This window comes from Lepidochelys kempii, chromosome 12 (genome assembly GCF_965140265.1).
Source record: "Lepidochelys kempii isolate rLepKem1 chromosome 12, rLepKem1.hap2, whole genome shotgun sequence".
NCBI lineage: Eukaryota > Metazoa > Chordata > Testudines > Cheloniidae > Lepidochelys > Lepidochelys kempii.
Window position 1 is genome coordinate 3,305,459 of NC_133267.1, and position 21,092 is coordinate 3,326,550.

A 21,092-nucleotide genomic window follows, 5' to 3' on the forward strand; every position below is an offset into this window, starting at 1 on the left:
GCACAGCCCCCTAATCTGGACGCATTATACCTGTATAAAGGTGCTTTATTCCTATGTGAGGAGGGGAATAAACTACCCCAGTCTGAAGATGCCTTACTGGTCTAGTGTATTCCCCCTCTTTTACACAAATGACCTATACCAGCATACGGCACTCTAAGGCTGTGTGGAGCTATGCCCACATTACGGGCGGTACCGGTGTAACAATGCTGGTAAATACATGTCACCTGCGAACAGGCACAGTTATACTGGTACAAAAACTGTCACCCAGGCCTCTGCTCCTTGGGGCAGGGACTCTCACTGTGTGTGCACATTGGGGCCCTCATCTCTTCTGGTGTCTAGGTGCCACTGGAATATAAATTCATCTGGGTCGTATCTCACCAAATCAGTTCCCTGCCATTGCAGGGGCATTGGTGCACCTTGGTCCCTCCTATTCTCTGCCTGTGGCGTACTGTAGTTTAGACTCCGGAGGGCTATAATAATTTTGGTCTAATCCAAGTTACTGGGCTCAGTGCAGGGGTAACTGGCTGGAGTGTAGTGGCCTCTGACATGCAGGAGGTCAGACTAGATCCGGTGGACCCTGTGACTATGCTAATACGTGGGGCTGTAATGCTTTCTGGATAATATGGAGGTCTGGCTAACCCAGGCCATTCCATAGGACTTACATTGTGTGGCGCAAGGTGCATCTATGTGTGTTACTTAGGCAGATACAAAACGTGCTGGCAAAACTATCTTTATCTCTCCTCTTACCCTTTTTAGGCTTCTTTATATCGTTCATTTAATAACACTTCTACTTCTGATCTCAGTGTAGTCCATCACCGGAGCGAATACCAGTGCTAGAATGAGCTTGTTACTGTGTGAGTGGGAGGAGAGTGGAGCTGTCGACAACTAGATGGGAATGGGATCTCTCTTCTGAATCCCCTTAATGAGGGACATGGGGCTCTTCTCGTTCCAAGGTGATGAAAGCACTTCCAGCGTTGATAGAAGAGACACGCTCCTCTCTGATGTTCACATGCTGCTTATAGAAGGAGACGAACTCTTTGCCACCAGGGCAAAGCCTGCAGAACTCCCTAATAAGAGGCTGCGCTCCCCAAAGGCACCTGCCTGCTGAAGGCTTTGGGGGAATCTGCTCAGCGCTTTCAGTGTGGGAAGGTGCCTGGGTCACAAGAACTGAGGCTTTTTGTCTGCCCCCTGCCATCCCGTCAGCAGCTGGGGACCTTTGCCAGGTGCCAAAGGGAGACATGCTCAACTAGCAGTGGGGCAGCACTCGTCAAGTGTTTCAGCTTTCAACACCTGTGGTCCTGCTGACTCTCTCCTCTCCTCCTGTTCTCCTTCCCGAATCTGCGTGTGAGCAGCAGGGCTGCCCCCCAGAGTGTACGCTCCCCCCATGAGCAGGGTTACTGGGTGGCAGCAGGATGCACTGCTGAGTTGCTAGGGAATGGCTCACGTGTCATGGTACATTACTTCTAAGAGACGGGTGATGCCTTTGCAGAGGAAAATGAAGGGTGGGGGCTGCTTTCTCCGCCTTGCCCTGCCTGAAAGCCTCCTCAGAAGCCAGTGATGCTAAGTATCAGATCAGTTCAGCCAGAACAAGAGGCAAATTAACTTGACCTAGATCTGGATAACAGAAGAGACCTACAAATCCACTGCATGCATCCGATGAAGTGAGCTGTAGCTCACGAAAGCTTATGCTCAAATTGGTTAGTCTCTAAGGTGCCACAATTCCTTCTTTTCTTTTTGCGAATACAGACTAACACGGCTGCTATTCTGAAACCTACAAATCTCTGGTTTCTATGCCTTTAAAACCATTGCTTGGGAGCAATGTAGAGAGAAATCTGTACTCCCAACAAGGAAGGAAACCAGCTAGTTTGTTACAACCTTCCTGTCTTTTTATAATTCCCTCTCTGTCTGTCCCCCCAGGCCTATCTGCAGCCATGCGGAGGGGTAACTTTCCTCTCCAGTACTCTCCAGCCCTGCCATTGCTTGCTCTGGCTAAATGGGGATACCAGTAACTATCAGTGAGAAGGTGCCCGCCGAATGTTTTGACCTGGTTACTATTCATGTTTCCTAAGAGACATGTTCTCCTTTTTGAGGCTTGTTCCAATTAACACTAATAAGCGCCACTTGTTCCTACTGCAGAGAGCACCACCCAAATAGCCTCGCCTCCTGGAATCTAGGAGACCCAGCTGAGGAAAACTCTCTTGGCTGGGGAGATTGTGTAAGTGGCACTGGTTGCCCTTTGGTTCGGCTATATGGAGAAAAGTCTAGCACACGGCGGGGAGGAATAGAGGCAGGATGGTCTTGGGTTAAGGGCAGTGTACTGATAACCGGGAGATTGGGTTTCTGTTCCTTTCTGTGCCCACGTCCCATCCTCTGTAAAAGAGCTGTCCCTGCCTTCTGCATGGGGAGGGGGTAGAGTACATTCAAGCTTGTGAGCTGCTCAGTTTCGATAGTGGTGGGGAGAAACACACGTAGTAGAGGGGAGGCAAAGGAAATCTCTGCTTCAGCAACCATTGTAGATGCGTGTGTGGTGGGGGAGAGGGGCACTTCATGCTGAATGGAGGTGAAATGCATCAGATCTTCATGTTCTCAAATAGTTTCAGCCCTTCTGCTCGTAGGGACTCTAGGTCTAAGTGAGCGACCGTCAAAGCCAGTGGTGCCAGCAGCTGTAGCCAAAGAGCTGTGCAGGGGCAGAATTTCTTTGCAGGAATTGTAGGACACAGATTTTTGCTACGTTCATCGCTTTTCTTGTTACCAGAATGAGCTCAATTATTGACTGGGAGGTATAGCTGGCCTCTGCTAGTTTTGAGCCTGGGTTATAACTCTGTCTTAAATGTGGCTAAGCATCCATCATCCAATTTACAGATGGAGAAACTGCGGCACGGTGACTTGTCCAAAGTCCCCCAACCAGTCAGTGCAGACCTAAGAACAGAGCCCGGATCTCCAACATCTGGCCTTGTAGACTAAAGCCACTAATCCCTGTTCGTTCCCCACGTCGCGCTGAAGAGAGCTTGCATGGCAGCCCCCAGTGCTTTCTGGGCTCTGTGGGTAAAGGCAGGGGGCAAGGTTATCCTAGCTGTGCTGCTCCATCCATCAGGAGTGGATCCCGAGTGATTACTCCTCCATCATCTGAAATGCCATTGGATCTATCTCTCCCACGCCCCCATGTAAGACCCCAGAGTCTTTGCCCCCCACCTGGGAGGCTGATGGCTCCAGCCCTGTTCACTGCAAGTGCTGGAGGTTTTAATGGCAGCCGAGCTCCGGAATGATGGGACCCAGCTGATGTGCCTCTCTGGCACCCAGCCTGTTGCCATGGCAATGGCAGGCATTTGTGCTCCTGCAGGATATTGCTTTCCTGTAACCTCCCTGTTTCTTTCTCTTGCTCACACAAAGAAAGCAAGTGCTTCAGCGGCGCTTTGCGGGAAGATGTGCTCTGCATACAAAACACTCCGCCCGCCTGCCCTCCCCAGCTGGATTCCTCTCAGGGTGAGCGACAGTGGAGAACATCAGTACTGTACAGAAAGTGCATGCTGAGCCAATGCAGGAAGAGCAGGCTCCAAGAGCAAACGCAGGCCATGGTCACTGAGATGCAGGAGCACTGCATCACTGTAGCTCCTTTTCATTAGCCAATGCATAAGGCTATGATGTAGTCACAGAGGTTATAGAAGTCGCGGAATCCATGACATCCAGCGACCACTGTGACTTCAGTCTGTGGCGGTCGGGAGCTGCAGCGTCCCTGGCCGCCCCCCGGTAGGGAGCTGCGGGGTACCCCCGCTGCCTCTGGTGGCCCCTGGAGCTCCAAGCTGCTGCAGGTGGTGGGGATACCCCACAGCTCCCGGCTGCCACAGGAAGCAGGGAACCCTGCAGCTCCTGGCTGCCATGGGTCATTGGAACCTTTTGTGCTTAACTCCCCATGGAAGGTGGTGGTCTTTCTGGGCATGCACTGTAGGCTTTGGGACCAGCCCCTTAAGTCAATGGGAGACCTTCCATTGGCTTCCAACAGACCTGGGATGACTCTGGAGCACCGTTCTCAAACTTAACTTCCGTTTCCAGATGCCATTCCTTTGCTAGCTAGAGGGCAGCTCTTGCTCACAAGCTCCTCATTCCGGGGGGGAACCCATGCCGAGTTACTTTCCTGTTTTTAAACAAAGCCGTATCTGAGGGCTAGTCTACACTAGAAGCACTACATCGGTGCAGCTGTAGCATGTCTGGTGAAGACGCTCTGTGCCGACAGGAGAGCGCTTTCCCGTCCACCTCCTAAAACCACCTCCGCAAGAGGCTCTTAGGTCGGAGTAGCTTGCGTTGCTTGGTGACAGAAGTTATACCGGCATAGGCGGTCGGGTAGGCAAGCCTGGAGTGATTTTGAGCCCCAAATGTGGAGAGGCTGTTCCTGTGTGTGGATGACTCCAAAAGGACTGATTAGCTTTGAGCCCTGCAGCCAACCCCAAACAAATTGTTCCGGAGTTGGGCCGACACATGAGAAATCTCAGCCCCAAGAGGACATTGTTTTAAAATGGGATCGAAATGGCTGTGCTGTTCCAGCCTTGGCTCGATCATTACCATGGTTTTGTCCTATATTCAAAGTAGTATTGACCACACATCTGTCAGGCCTTGCTTTTTCTCTCCTTCCGTGCACGGTTGTTGTCTCTAAGATTGTTGTTGTCCTTTATTTCCCCCGGAGGGAGTTGCATGGGGTTACTTAACAATGTTTGTGCATGCAGGGACCTCCCATGTGTATTGGAGCTTTTTGTTTTTCACAGTTTCCTAAGCTCCGGTCTCTGTAGGTTAATACACTCTGTAGCTTTGCTTCATGTGGCCATGCTTCACAGCAGCGAAGGCTAAACCAAATGTAGATGGTTCTCCCCTCCCTCAGAGCCACCTGAACATCCTTCCTGATGAGCTAGAAATCCACATGGTCCAGCAGGGATGGGAGTTGGTTGGAGGGGCAGCATCTGTTCAGTGAGATGTGAGCCCAGAGGGTGCTCTATTTTCTGGCCCCTACTCCTTCACGGCCCCTGGCAAGCGCTAAGTGGGAATGGTTTCAGCCAGGGTTTGTTTTGTAGACTGCTGTCTACTTCAGTGTGCAAGAGTGCTGGTGAGCAGAGCCGCTTCTGGTAGCATTCGACAATGATAAGTGGGTGAGAGGAGGGCTGTGCCTGTTCATCTACGTACTTTTCTTAGGCTTTTGTAAAGGAAAGAGAAGCTGTAATCAGGAGAGAGCTGCTATTTGCATTCCCCAAATCAGCTTGTTTTGTCTCCTACATCTGCTCGGAGCAACTCTGGCTGAGACTTGGAGGGCTTGTCTGCATGGAACATTACTGTGCAGCCAGCTGATGAGCTGGAGATTCACCCACTGGCTTTCCACACACTAACTTACCGTATAGACAAGCCCTGAGAACCTGTCTGAGAAATGCTGTGTTATGCAGGAAATTGGCCTGGACGCTAAGGGAGATGGATGGCCTAGAAGAGGACAAAGCCTGGGACTGAAAATCAGAAGAGCTAGATTCTCTTCCTGACTCTTCATGCAAGTCGCTTAACCTGAGATTGCCTACAAGGGCATATGGCCCATCCAGTACTTCTCTTAGCAGATATCTCCATCGGCTGGAGATAGGGCACTAGATGGGGAGGGCTCTGAGTTACTACAGAGAATTCTTTCCTAGGTGTCTGGCTGGAGGGTCTTGCCCACATGGTCAGGGTCTAACTGATTGCCAGAATTGGGGTTGGGAAGGAATTTTCCCCTGGGTCAGATTGGCAGAGAACCAAGGGGGTGTTTGTCTTGATTGCCGGTCTGAACTAGAGTGAATGGTAGATTCTCCATAACTTGAAGCCTTTAACTCATGATTTGAGGATGTTGGAAACTCAGCCAGAGGTTCTGGGTCTGTTACAGGAGTGGGTGGGTGAGGTTCTGTGGCCTGCAATGTGCAGGAGATCAGACTAGATGATCATGATGGTCCCTTCTGGCCTTAAAACCTGAGTCTTGGCACCTAACTTTCCCCATCTGTGAAATGAGGATAATGCCCACTGCCTGAGTGCCCTGAGACACAGGATTGCCACCCCAAGACTTCAAAAATCACAAGTGGCTTAAAATTCATGGCTTTAAAAAAAATGGTTCTTCTCTGCAGCCATAAGGATGAGAAGGTTACTTTTCTTTTAATAATAATAATAATTAATAATAAAAGCTGAAATTCCCAAATAATTACATGACTCAGTGAGCTGTAAATATACAAGTAGAATGCCAAATAGTCCGAGACTTGCAATAGAATAGCAAGAGGTGGCAACACTCTGGAGGGTGTGTGGGAGACCCACTCTGCCCAGTACCTGTGCGCTGGTTGGTGCAGCAGGGCTCCCCAAAGGTATCAGCCTGTGTGTCTAGTTGTTCCCATGCTTTACAAATCTCCAGTAAGTAGGAGGATGATGAGAGAGATGGTGGTGACCAGTAAAACAGCTAGGGATAGAAAAAGATCCATTATTACTGATTGGGACATCAGGACAATTGTAGAAAACCATAATTATCCTCATAATCTTGTAAATGACCACTGCGGAGGTGTAGAGAGAAGAGCGGGTGATGGCGAAGTCCTGTGCAGAGAATGACCAGTGTTGGATAAAGCTGTTACATTCATTGTTAAAGCGTTCAGCCTCAATCCAACGTAAACTCCTTTTCACATGAGTGAGGTGTCCAATGCTAGATAAGCCCATTAGCTAGAAGTTTCTTTTGAGTTGATCAGCACTGGATTAATGTTGTCATTTTAAACAGTCTTCGGAGTCGATCCATTGAGATTAATCGACATAATTCATAGCTCTCTAAGCTGTCATTCCACTCAATGAGATGGCACTGCATTGGCTGGTGCCTGAAAGACTTTCCTTGCAAACAAAATGGCTGCTAGCTCCTGTTTAAATGAAAACTACATTCAAGAATTGCAGAACTCTGTGGCTGCAGAGTGCCTGGAAATCCCCAGCACAGGTTTCCCATGCCTCCCTCCAGTAACGTTGCTGGCTGTCCAGGCTGGTTTGCAACATTCGTTGCATGGTGGGAAAATGTCTCGTCCAATTACCTCCTTTACCTGAACTTTTCACTTCTCTTCTGAAGTGAAGCTGAAGTAAAACCACTGGCTTTTACCAGATATACTCTGGGTGGAGGGCAGCAAGTCCTGGTCTAGTTGGGGTGCTGACTGTATAAGTTTGGCCCAAGTTTAATGGTCACCTGCCCTTTTGCAGTCACACAATAGATCTTCCATTTCTCTGCCCCGCCCTTCTCCATGGGAGGTGTATGCCAGGAACTTCACTGTAAGGAGTCCTGGCCTCCCCACTTCTACCTCATCCATGTCAGTAGGGTTAGCTTTTTGGATCCCATTTCCTTTCAATCACTTCAAAAAGAAAGGGCTCAAAGTCTCTAGTCTCCTGCCACTTCTACAGGTTCGCCAGGCTGCATTGTCATTACTCACCTGTGTGCTGTCCATGCCTCTTACCAGGTTATCCTGAAGGACCTAGAAGTTTTGGCTGAGATCGCCTCCTCTCCTGCAGGTCAAACAGAAGATCAGGGGCCATGTGATGGCTCTGATACGCGATTCAGCCAATCGGAGTTACACATTCCCGTCAAAGCCAGCCAGCTGAGCTCCTCTGGTAAGTGCCCTCCGTCCATACCTTCCTGACAGTGATCTAAATTGTTAAGCATCCTCTCCCTTTCTAGCTGCTTCATTTCTCTTGAGGCAAAGTGGCACTTGTCAGATTTGGTCTGGCAAAGAGGGACTCTCTTGGAGTAATGAATCAATATACCAGTTCCAGCCCCCACATCGCTTGGGTATTTTGGGATGCAGAAGAGTGTTCTCCAGCTGCTCCTATCTACCCATCTGTGGATTCAGCCACGAAAGCAATCCACGGTTCCTGCAATATTTTTTTATCTGATACACTGGTCACATTATTGCCACACTTAAATGGGACTGACTTTTTTTAGAACAATTAATAGTAAGTGCCCAAAATAGAACAAATTAAACTCTCCTGATCATAGAAAGGAGACCTGGGGAAGGAGGAGCTGTGAGCTGAGCCATTCATCAATCAGATGCCATATTTATATGGCGGCCACAAATTTTAAAAAGTATCTGTGCTTTTTGGGTGCCCAGTTTAAGCCACCTTGATTCCTTCCCCACCCCCAGTTTCTGAGCCTCACAGAAAATGCACTAGATGGGCAAGGTCCAGGATGTTAAGCTGGAGGCTTCCAAAAACTGACAGGTTTCAGAGTAGCAGCCGTGTTAGTCTGTATTCGCAAAAAGAAAAGGAGGACTTGTGGCACCTTAGAGACTAACCAATTTATTTGAGCATAAGCTTTCATGAGCTACAACATCCGATGAAGTGAGCTGTAGCTCGTGAAAGCTTATGCTCAAATAAATTGGTTAGTCTCTAAGGTGCCACACGTCCTCCTTTTGTTTTTCCAAAAACTGAGGCACCCAAAATGTAAAGGCCCCAATTGAAAATGTTTTGGTCTGTGTCCATAGTGTTACACAGAGATATGTTCCAAGTGTCCTTGGCTTCATCTCTGTAAAATGAAGTTCTACGTTGTCCCAAGTGCCAGGACAGGTGAAATGTTAAAACTGGAGGAGGGGAATCTTCATACTTTGGGGTTTTATAGAAAAAGTCATTTACAATTGGAATCCACCCACTTCCCCGAACAGCAGTTCAGCCATTGCAGCTGGCAATCCCGCTCTTCCAGACCTTCACCTCTCACTCCCCTCTCGTGCTGCAGGTCTCTGTAGCTGTCTCAGTACTACGGGCTAGGGGCGTGGTTCCCCTGCGCCTGTACCCATCCTCGCATTAGCTCTTATGGCACTAGAGCGAGTCTAAGTAGCAGTGTACAAGTCTGCCTGAAACTGGTGAGTCAGCCGTGCCTCCCTCCAAGCTACTGTGGCTACACTATTTATATCTGGGCTAGCGTGAGCATGTGTGAGCAGTGGAATCACACCCCTAGCTCATAGTGTAGACATAGCCTGCATGAGCACATTCCTCAATCCTCAAAACCAGGCATATCCTCCTGGGCAAACGGATCCGTTTCCTGCTGGAGTTAGATTGTTAGCATCTCAGGGTAAGGGCTGTCTGGTCTCTCTGTAAATAGCCGTTCACATCAGTGGCACTTTGCACGAATGCTAATAAAAAGTGGTGTAGCCACCTACTTGCCCTCCTGCCTCCTCTTCCTTGATGCCCACAGACTGCCTCACTGCTGGGAAAGTACTGGCCCAAAGGCCTACTCAGACCCTCTAGAATTGTTGCACTATTTCAGCTAACACAACCCTCCCTGCTTCCTGTGTGCAGGCCTGTAGCCTTAGAAGGACTGACGTGCCTAATGAGCTAGTCTGGTGAGAGCCAACGCTGCCTCGTCAGAGGCTTTTGTAACTTTTGAAACCTAATGCAGTGCTTTGCGAGTGCTGTTGATCCTCTCCATGTCCAAGATTGACACTGTGTGGGTGGAGTTACTTATGCAGCATTGGCCAAACAGCTGCAAAGCTGCATTTTAAATCATGCTGATGGCTGGCTGGCCAAGGTTTCCTTCCTTGTGGATTATCTAAAAATAGCCTGCAGTATGGCATGTATCCTGAAGACTGCACGGCCCCTTTAACTGGAACAGAAACTAGGCTTCAATTATTCAAGTATAGTACAAAAAAAAAAATCAAGGGTTTGGAAGAATCTGGCTACATCCGTGTCTAGCTGTCCTCTGTATTTAGACTGCCAGTCACGACCGTGTCAAGTGTGTGTAGGGCACGCAGGATGCATGTATAATGGTTGCTAATGGTGGGTGCTATAGTTCGGGTTGCAAAACGCTCTCCTTTTGTAAACCTGTTCTCACTTGCTTATAACTTTCTGGCAGATTACTCTTTGGGGGGCTGAAATTCTCATGATTTGGCTTTTTACCAAAAGTAAACTTTTTGGAAAGGAGTGTTTCCCCGGAGTTCTGTAAGGGTGGCCATACCACCTTCTCCTTAGTATGACTGCCCGCATGTTTCACACATAGGTCCAATGACTATGATTTAGCACAGGATTAGTCCTTAGTGAGGTGAGGGGTTGCTTCTAGGCTAGGATGCTCTGGGGTTTGAATTCGTAACATTATGGCCTTTTGAAAAGGCCTTTTGGAGCGTGATTAATAGAAAATCTTTGGTCTATGTGCATATGCTCCTTAATGGCTGTATGGGTCCTATCTCACTGCTGGGCTTGTGTTGCTTCTGCTCAAATTTCCCTAGCACTCCGCTGGGATAGAGCACTATGACAAAGCCTCTGTCTGCAAGGTGTGCTGGTTCCCTGCTACTTGTCTGCACAAGCTGGTCAGAACAGATGCAAATGTGGAGTGCTGGAAAATCAACCTAGCCCCCAAACCAAGAGAAGAGAACCACTTCCCCTAGACATGAAGTAGATGCCTGGAGGCATGAAGCAGATGCATGTACTGCAGCCATCTGCTCAGACTACTGAAGCAGCAGTGTCCTACCTGCAAAGCAACTCCAGCATTGGCGGTGGGGGCCAGTAGAATGCTAGCTGATGTTCTCCCTATGTGATTCGCTTGGATCAGGACAGGGTAGACTGAAAAGCCATTAGAGAGTTGTGGGGATAGGAGAACAGGAGCTGCCTGCCCAGGGTAAGGAAGCCAAGGACTCCAGTGTCCCTGAGTGCTAGGATACCTGTTTGTGGTTGTGATGTGTGGGTGTAAGTCACTGAGTCAGCCATTCTTGCAAGTCCAGAAAGTCATAGCACATTTCCATTGTTCATGCAGTGTGGCTATTTTTGATCCAAGCTTGTCACCCATTCCTAAGAAAGTGGTGTGGGGGAAGGGAAGGGGCCTGGGCTGTTCCACATTCATGCCCTTACTTCCTCTTTCTCATGTTTTCCCAGGATGTGTTTATGCAGTTGTTTCCCTGCCATTGAGATTGGCTTCCTCCAACCATTCATTGGTTGCAATCAGGAAAGCAGCATCCCTTTTCCTGAGTTCATTCCCAGATTGACTTTTATTTAGATGCTTTGTTCTCCCATGACATAAGGCTAGCTGTGCTCTTTCAGCGTCTCAAAATGTAATGAATTTGGAGCTGTGTTTTAAGGACCTGCGCTGCGTGGGGCACATGACGTCCCATTTGTCGCTTGCTTTGTATGCAGGAAGGCCAGCTCTCATTGGCATAGCAAAGATGAGAAGGGAATAAATTGTCTGAAGGACACCAGAATAAGAGCTGCCCTCTCTGTAGAGAAGTGATCCTGGGGGACCCGGTGTACCCCTTACAGCCATGGTTCATGAAACCTTACATGGGAAACCTGGACAGCAGTAAGGAGCGGTTCAACAACAGGTTGAGTAGGTGCCGGATGACAGCTGAATGTATCTTTGGCAGATTAAAGGCACGCTGGCGATGCCTTTATGGCAGCTTAGACCTTAATGAGGATAATATTCCCTTGGTCATAGCCGCGTGCTGTACATAGCTTCACAGAGATTATGCAAAGGGTGAAAGGTTTGCTCAGGGGTGGAGTGTTAAGGCAGACCACGTGGCAGTTGATTTTGAGCCGCTAGGTACCAGGGCTATCAGAGAGGCCCAGAGGGGTGCAATTCAAAGCAGGAAGGCTTTGAGGCAACACTTTGAAAACGAGAACCAGTAATGGATAGCTCTGTGATTGGTGCTGCAATATTGCATTACATGTAGTTTTTCTAGGAAGTAATGGTTACATCTGGGGCCTAATATTCCAGCAAGCACATGAATAAACTGCCAGTGTAGGTATTGGAAGTGCTTGCTATCTCAATTTGTAGAAAACAAATAAAGATGAGTTACCATTCAAAAACTTTGCTTTTACTGCACAAGAAACAGCACACACACAAACACACAGAGATGCTTGGTGGGAAAGGAGGAACCAGGGAAGGGCAGACTTTCACAGCTGTGTGTGGGTCCAGCTATCATTGTGAAAGCTGTCTGAGGGGGTGGAGTGAAGGGGAAACCGAGAAGTCCTGGAAAGTGGAAAGGACTGTGCAGGTGGAATTTGAGGGGGGTGTGGAAGAGAATTCTGAATCTGCTGCAGGGGAGGGCGAGCATGGATCTGCTTAGTCTACAGCATTAAGGACTTCAGCATCTACTTTAATCTTCCGATCAGTAGCATCCTTAACAAACTCCTGATTCTCTTTTCTGTCCTGCCATTTGGCTTCCCAGCACTCCTTGCGTTCCCTTTTCTCTGCACTGCAATACCTCCTTGGAACATGACGTCTTTGCTGCGTCTTGGGCGCTTTCTTATCTGGCAGAGACGCTCAGCCAGGGTGTGTGGGGTGTTCCTGAAGGCCACATTGGCCGAAGCACAAGGGACAATGCACAGAAGCAGGATTGTTAAATTCATGCACAGCATAGAAACATTTCAGTTAAATACATCTTTTGCAACATAATAATCACTTTCTCTCTTGGCAAGCACACATCTCCGCAAACACCCACAGCATGGTGAATGTTGGTGTGTGTGTGTGGGGGAAACACGCTCCACATGGGGAAAAGAACACCCTCTGCAAGGGTCGTGGTGCAGCTACTAGGGAAAATTCTAAAATTCTCCCGTGCTTTTCCACAGGCGGGGGTCATTCTAGCAGACCTCTCACTGCGAAGGGTTAGGAGGGAAACGAGAGTATGTCTACTCCATGCTTGTGGCTTCCGCCCAGCTCGCTATGCTGCTCACCTATGTGCCGCTTTGGTTCCTGCACAAATGATTGCCAAGTGGCGCAGGAAAGTTTCCTACATTGGGGGAGGGAACAAAGCTGCTTTGTCAAGGAACCTTTAGCAGAGGATTACAGGGGACCTCCAGGAAACTTTCCTGGAGATCTCTCTGGAGGATTCCTGTGAGATCTCAGCATGCATCAACACCCTGTTCTGCCATACCGATTAGCTACACAGGGAAATGTCCAGCTCACAGAAACACAGCCAGCCTTCTACATTTCTATACCTGAACTCCTCTCCGCACTACACAAACTACAACCGCTTACCAGGAGTTTCATCTTCTGCTTCTTGCTCGCTGGAGAGCAACTGCTGATGTTGGCTAGACGCTTCTGGAGTGGAGAACAGTTCCTGGCTGCCTGTCCTACCGGGAGCTCCACATCATCATCTAACTCCACCTCTTCATCAATAACTTCATCCTCCAGGTTAGGTCCTCTTTCCACTGCCTCCAGGTCTGCCGAGGTATCCATGGGGCTCATGGAGGTGGGGTCACCATGGAGGATAGTGTCTAGCTCCTTTTAGAACCAACAGGTCTTAGGTGCAGCACCAGGCCCACAGTTTGCCTCCCTCGCCTTTATGGTAGGCCTGCCTCAGTTCTTTTATCCTCGCTCTGCTCTGCAGCATGTCCCGATCCCAGCCTTTTTCGCACAAGCCTCAAGAAATGTGCCCGTAGGTATCCCAATTCTTAGAGCTCAAGCACAGCTCCCCATATACTGATCAGATCCAACATAAGAACAGCCAGACTGGGTCAGACCAAAGGTCCATCCAGCCCAGTATCCTGTCTATCAACAGTGGCCAACACCAGGTGCCCCACAGGGAGTGAACCTATCAGGTAATGATCAGTGATCTCTCCCCTGCCATCCATCTCCACCCTCTGACAAACAGAGGCTAGGACACCATTCCTTACCCATCCTGGCTAATAGGCATTAATTGACTTAACCTCCATGAATTTATCCAGTTCTCTTTTAAACCCTGTTATAGTCCTAGCCTTCACAATCTCCTCAGGCAAGGAGTTCCACAGTTGACTGTGCGCTGAGTGAGAAGAACTTCTTTTTATTTGTTTTAAACGTGCTGCCCATCCAACAGCTCAGGAGTGGTACAAGCGGGAGAGTATTTGATGCAATAACCTGCCATGGTCACCGGGAAGATGTGATGAGACTTCTCCTTGCTGAGCCAGCAGGAAATGGAATTTCAAAAATTCCCAGGGCTTCTGCAGGGGAGGGGTGGATGGTTGTTTACCTGGCTGCAGGGCGGTGGAGTTCAAACCTCTGACCAGAACGGTGACAATGGGCATTGTGGGACTCTTCCTGGAGGCCAGTTAAATTGATGAAGTCAAGCGTGGTGTCTATGCTGGCACTTTGACACAAATTTAGAGGAAAAAGACGTATGTCTCTCATTGGGGTGGTTGTACTTTGTCACCAAAACGGCATTTTTCCCAACAGAAGTCGCATTGCAGTGTGTACGCGTTCGCTGTTTTGTCAACAAAAGGCAGTTTTTGTCGACAAAATTTGGTAGTGTAGACAAGGCCTTAGACTCTGTCTCAGTTCCCCATCTGTACAATGGGGAAGTAGCACTGCCTTGCCTCACAGGAGTGTTGTGAGGGTAGAGATATTAAAGATTGTGAAATGCTTTGAGATCTACTGATGAAGCTTCCTCTGGGGGAAGGTCCCGGCCTGGGGCCAAGGCTGGGGGCAAGGCCAGGAGCAAGGCTGCATCTGGCCGCAGGCCTAGCTACCGGCCCCCACGGTGGCCCAGCTACCTTGGCCCCAGCCACGACTCTGCTTCTGCCCCTGGCCGCGGCCCCACTCGCAGACCCATCCCCAGCTGCGCCCCTAGCCTTGGCTCCCTTACTCCTATCCATGTATGTCCCGTTCCCCACCCCCCTGGCCTGAGCCACAGCCTGGCTCATGGGCGTGAGCAGGGAGCTGCGGACATGGGTAAGGGTGGGTGACCCTCAAAAGTTTGGGGACTGTTGGTGTAAATGCTACACCATATTTATTTCTTGACTGTTTCTTTTCTTTCAATAGAACTGTGTTTTGATGCAAAGTAGGTATAGATCTGAAATGTCCTGATAAAGTCTCACTTGTCTGTTTTCGATCCTTCTGTGGGTTCATTATATATCCTATGAATTATCCTTCTGTACTACGCTGCATCCCTCTGCTTCTCTGAAACCCATTCCCATTTATTCCTAAAAGCATAGGGGGGAGGCAATATTAGCCACTGCCCTGCTAGAAGCTCTTTCTCAAATTTGGCTGCTGGCCCTCCCACAGCTGTGCCAGATGTTTTCTTCTCGTGCAAATTATCTGCTATGTATTCCTGCTGTGTTCCTATTGTTGCTTATTGATTTATCTTCCAAAACAGAGTAAATCTCTATGGTGGATTCACAAGGCTTTCCCAGATTAGATGGGCATTATCCTCATGGGCCTCCTTTCTGCAGGTCAGGGATACAGCCCTCTACCTACTTTTAATCAGAGCCTTGGGCAATTATTCCCTGCCCCAACCCTCACTGCATGGCTTGCCTTTGAAAGGGCCACTGCTGCATTAGTGATCTTTAACACTGAATTAAAATACTACTAAACCCCTCTAGATGAGCCTGTAGAAAATGCCCTCCTGCTCTTTTCCAAGATGTGTCCAAGCCAAAAAAACCTCCCGTGCACCCTGCTTCATCCTGTCAGACTCATCTTCTGATGCTGCAGCATCCCCATCGGGTCCATGGCTGGGCTCTCCAATATCCTGAGCTTGGCCTGATGATATTGCGGGGAGGCTGTAGAGTAACTAGTTAGACATGTTAAAGTCTTGATGATCATAGCATTTGCGGAAGGAAATGCAGAGGAGAAAGCTGAGGGGGATACTGGTTATTGCACGGATTCAGTAGCTGCCTTGCCAGTGCTTGTTTGCAAAAGCGTAGTAGTGTATATAAAGACCAGTGCTTAAGGGGACAGCTACCCAGTGTTGGTTTTCTTATATATCCATATGGTTCTGGATGGACAGCTGTGGAACCTGAGGCCTGGTTTGTGCTGAAAAGCTGGATCTACATAGTTGTCTCATTCGTGGTGGGAGGGGACCTGAAAAACCACACCCCAAACAACGTAGCTGGGCCAACCTGGATGTGTCTACACTGGGCTTCTGTGAACATAGCTAATGTCATTAGGGGAGCTGGTGTTCCTATGCCAATGGATAAACTGCTTTCAGCAGTGTAGGCTGGATCTACACTGTTAGGGCTATGCCGGTAGAGGCTTTGACAACACCCCCTGCCAGCATGCCTCAACCTTGACCGGGGAGGTACTTAGTCTGGGGTGAGGAGGTAAGTTAGCACCCGTGCTCCTTGGTGTGTCTGTTGTGGCTTCCAAGAGAGGCAGTGGCTTTTGTGATGGGAGGACCCAGGCTGAGACCACCTGTAGGCTACCAAATAGTGCTGTGAGAATTTGCAGTCACCAGTGATCTAGGCTAGGATTTGATGTAGACACTCCAGCCTATGGCCAGTCCCCTGAGCCATTTTGTCTCTGGGAACCCAGTGGTGTATTCTGAGTCTAAGGAATCACAAATGAAATTAGTTTGGTCTCAACATAGTTTCGTTAGGTTTTCAAACACACCGCAGAAACCACTCTTCAGTTCTTGAGGCCAATTAGGTACACTGAGGATACTTGATCGCTTTAGAGGGGCAGAGCAGGGGGATAGGGCTCCCCATGACTCCTTTCTGTATGGGAAGCTCGTTAAGCAACAACAATGTGTGTGCCCTTGTGACAACGAAAGGGTACAGCTATAGCTCAGATGTTTGCATAGGCACTAGCTTCCCTCACTAATATCCTGTCCCCCGCAGAAGGGAGAGGAGCCGCCTGGCACAGCTGAGTGGCTGACATCTTAGCATCTGTTTTGCTGAACTGCAAGTTGCGTTTGTTTTTTAATGGATCTATTTTTATCCTGCCACATGAGGCTCCTCCGTGTCATATTTACAAAGCTAAAACCCAAAACATCCTAGCGAAGCTCTCTGGAGAGACATTTTGCAGATTCTCATGCCGCCACATCAGGTTTCGCTTAACAACATCTTGATGCTGGCTCCTATGCCTTCAACAGTGCTTGAGCTGGGCCTTGTGCATGTGAAGTGCTCCTGACGAAGTTTCCCTCCGCTTGAGCTGTTGCACTAGTTGTCCAGGTGTGACCAAAAGGAGATTCATGTTTTCAGCTTGACCGAGATCAGACAAGCCAAGGAGAGTGCTCAGCTATTCAGTTCTCTGTTCTGCTGCAGGCTTCCTGGGACCTTGGGCCAGTCCCTGTCAGTGCCTCAGTTTCCCCATCAGTAAAATGGGGATAATAGTGCCTCCTGGGCTATTGGGAGGATATATGAATTAAAGGTTAGGAGGGGCTCAGATACTGCAGTCATAGGAGCCAGATAAGTACCTGAGAGATCTTGTCTGATACAAAGGTAATGGGCGCCATAAGCACCTAAATAACTGACCTGTGTCTGTTTATCCTGTGCCCGTTTATCCTGTGCCCATCACCATTGCATCCCTGTTCCTCTATCAGTCATAAATAAGCAGACTTGTATGTTCACAGCTCTTCCTTTTTTCCAGTAACAGGAAGAGTTCTCAGGAACTCCCTGATCTTATCCTGCTAGTCTCCTCTTCTCCATCTGAGAGCAGGCTCTCAGTTTTGGCATTATAAAGCATCCCAGTCTCTGCATGCCTACTCCACTTTTAACAAACTGGCAGGTGTAGTCAACTTCAAATCTCGCCAATTTTAAAGAGGTAACGTAGTTTCAGGAACTGCCCCCTCCTACCGGTGGCTGCCATGGTTTTAGAATCACCTTGATTTGTAAATGTCTCCCTCACTTTCTGTCTGCTGTGAATGGCCCACACAAAATGAGGAAAGGGGCTGACTGCTCAAGGGAAGGAGTGTGACAGACTAGACAAATGCATAAAGTAAATTGGAAAACAGAATCATTCCTCTGGTCTGTCAGGCCTGGTGCATGCATTCAGCTGCACCAGTTCAACTAAGGCGTGTTTACACTGTTTTTGTTAAACCTCACTGCAAATGCCTGTGTGGACATTCTTAAGCTGATTTTAAACCTGGCTTATGTTGATTTAAATATTTATTGATATTCAGTAAGGAATCAACTGAAGCTAAATTGAAATAACCCTGGTTTAAACCAATTTTAAAGGGTCCATGCCAGTTTAACTAAACTGGTTTTAAACTGATTTTGGTTAAACTAGTGCAACTTCATGTGTAGACTGAGCTTCCAGGGGTGTTTGAGACAATGGCAGGCTTTCAAAAACACAAGACACTCCTTTCAGATCTCCCCCACTATATTTTCCACTGTATGCATCCGATGAAGTGAGCTGTAGCTCATGAAAGCTTATGCTCTAATAAATTTGTTAGTCTCTAAGGTGCCACAAGTCCTCCTTTTCTTTTTACGGATACAGACTAACACAGCTGCTACTCTGAAACCTTTCAAAGTCCATATCCTTTTAACTTTTTGAAAAGTCTCAAGTAATTTGAGGGCATTTCCTTCCCAGCCAGAGCTATGGAGAGTGCTCAGTCCATCAAGTGATCTGATTACCTGCACATTCGGGGTTGCTATATAATATATATTTATAAGGACTTTAATATAGATTCCTAATTGCTTGTCTCTTTTGATTTATAATACGCCCTCATGAGTGATTGGCTCATAGCACCGATATGCTCCACAGGTGTTTTGAATTGCCCAGGCAGCAGGAGGCATTTTTATAATTCCAGAAAGAGACAAGCAGCTGACCAAGCGCTGAAACACAAGATATGCTGTACTGTAGCTGAATACGATAGCGGAGGTTTGGTCTGGTTGCAGAGGATTCAGAAGCACTCTGTTATGTTCCTGGCTCTACCTCCAACTCAGCGTGGCCTTAAGTATCAGAGGGGTTGCCGTGTTAGTCTGTATCCACAAAAACAACGAGGAATCTGGTGGCACCTTAAAGACTAACCGATTTATTTGGGCATAAGCTTTTGTGGGTAAAAAAAAAAACCCACTTCAGATGCATGGAGTGAAAATTACAGATACAGCCATAAATATACTGGCACATGAAGAGAAGGGAGTTACCTTACAAGTAGAGAACCAGTGCTGACAAGGCCAGTTCAGTCGGGTCCACTCCCGATAATAGAGAAACTGCAGAGCTACAATTCATTTGCAAACTTAATTTGCACACCATTAAGTTGGGCTTGAATAGGGACTGGGCGTGGCTGGCTCACTACAAAAGCAATTTTCCCTCTCTTGGTATTAACACCTCCTCATCAATTATTGGGAATCCCATTTTCTGACTATGGGTGCCATCATATAGCACCTAAGGTGATACCCCACTACTACAGCGCGAAGTTGCCTGAAGCTGCTCGGTCATATGGTTGCTTACACAAAGACTTTGGCTCTGACATCTTCACACCTGGCTGGCCTCAGTGTACAGGCCCACCTGAGACCACCTAGACAAGTTCAGTTACACTTCCTCCTCCGGTTACCTCCTGTGGTGGCTCAATCCTCAAGCAGTGTGCGCGGGAGTGCCCTTCTCTAGGCCCCAACCCTCAATGTCTCTAGTCATGGATGCGTCGGTGATGGGATGGGGGGCGCACTTAGGAAGACGCAGGACTCTGCCTCTGATCTCAGGCAGAACTTCCACTTCACATCAATGTCAGGGAGCTAAGAGCAGTCCACCTTTCTTGACAGACATTCCAAGCCCATCTGGAGGGCAGATGTGTATTGGTATTGACCGACAACATGACAGTGATATTCTGTATAAACAGACAGGGTGGTGCTCGCTCCTCTCCCCTGTGCCAGGAAGCCCTCAAACTGTAGGACTTCTGCATTGCCCATTTGATACATCTAGAGGCATCGTACCTTCCAAGTTCACAGAACAAACTGGCCAGTCATCTCGGCAGATCATTTCACAATCACGAGTGGTCCCTCCACCTCCAACGATGGGGGTTTCCCCAAATAGATTTGTTTGCAACAAAATACAACAGGAAGTGTCACCAGCTTTGCTCCTTCCTGAATCACAGCCTGGGCTCACTCGCAGACGCCTTTCTCCTCCCCTGGAAGGACCATTTGCTTTATGCATTCCTGCCCTTCCCACTTATACACAAGGTCCTGCTGAAGGTGAGAAGGGAGTGAGCATCAATGATCTTAATAGCAGTGTGGCCCGCCAGTATTGGTTCACCACACTTCTAGACCTGTCGGTGGACACGTCGATAACCCTGCCCACTTGGTCACCCAGGACCACGGCCACCTCCAGCATCCCAATCTGTAGTCTTTCCATCTCTCAGCATGGAAACTCCATGGCTAAACCCCTCAGGGCTCACATGCTCAGACCCTGTTAGAGAGGTCCTCCTTAGCAGCAGGAAACTATCCACTAGGGCCACCTGTCTGGCCAAGTGGAAAAGATTCCCCATTTGGGCATTACAAAAAGACACTCCACCCTTACAGTCATTGATTCCCTTTATCCTGGACTATTTGCTGCATCTGAAACAGCAAGGTCTGTCAGTATCATCAGTAAAGGAGTACCTGGCCGCCGTCTCAGCTTTCCACCCCGGTTCGGCTAGTCACTCTGTTTTTGCAAACCCCATGGTGGGCCGCTTCCTCAAAGGATTAGATAGGCTGTACCCTGAAGTAAGACAGCCAATTCCCCCATGGGTTCTCAACCTGGTGCTTTCTAGGCTAATGGGACCTCCTTTCGAGCCCTTAGCAACATGTTCTGTTCTCTACTTTTCCAGGAAAGAAACGTTCTTGGTGGCTATAACTTCAGCCAGGAGGGTGTCTGAGCTTAAGGCCTCAAACTTGGAGCCCCCAGACATGGTCTTCTATAAGGACAAGGTGCAGTTGCGACTGCAGCCAGCCTTTCTCCCAAAGGTAGTTTCGCAATTCCACATGAACCAGGACATTTGTCTTCCTGTGTGTGTGTTTTCCCTTAAGCTGCATGCTAGCAACAGGAAACAAATGCTCCCCTCCCAGGATGCCAGACCAGCATTAACCTTCTACATTGAAAGATCAAAGCCATTTCAGAAATCATCCACTCCACAATTGCAATGAAGAGCTGCGCTGAAGGGGCTTCCAGTTTTGTCTCAAAGGATCTCTTCTTGGAACACATCCTGTATCCGGGCGTGCAATGATTTAGCAAAGATACCTGTTCCTGCGCTGACAGCACACTGCACAAGGGTGCAGGCATCCTCAGCAGCTGTCAAGGCTGATTCCCCACTCTGGCACTTTGAGTGCAGAAGGTGGGGGCCTGCAAGGATTTTAAAAATTAATACTGGCCACTCCAGGCTTGTATTAAACTCCCAAGGTTACAGCTTCTCTCTGACTTCGGATGGATAGATGCTGCCACCACCCAAGTGCAAACACACGCACTCCTTTTGAGAACCCAGGAAGGAACACTTGAGAATTCC

At 48.5% G+C, this 21,092-nt stretch overlaps 1 protein-coding gene across 8 annotated transcripts in view; it reads left to right on the top strand.

Moving 5' to 3' along the window:
* VAC14 (VAC14 component of PIKFYVE complex) overlaps positions 1-21,092 on the top strand; it is a 202,791-nt gene that overhangs the window by 73,363 nt on the left and 108,336 nt on the right. For all 8 annotated transcript variants that reach the window (XM_073307160.1, XM_073307162.1, XM_073307161.1 and 5 more), the window contains one exon: positions 7,467-7,617. In XM_073307160.1, the coding sequence (XP_073163261.1) occupies positions 7,467-7,617 (151 nt within the window). The remainder of the gene's footprint in view (positions 1-7,466; positions 7,618-21,092) is intronic.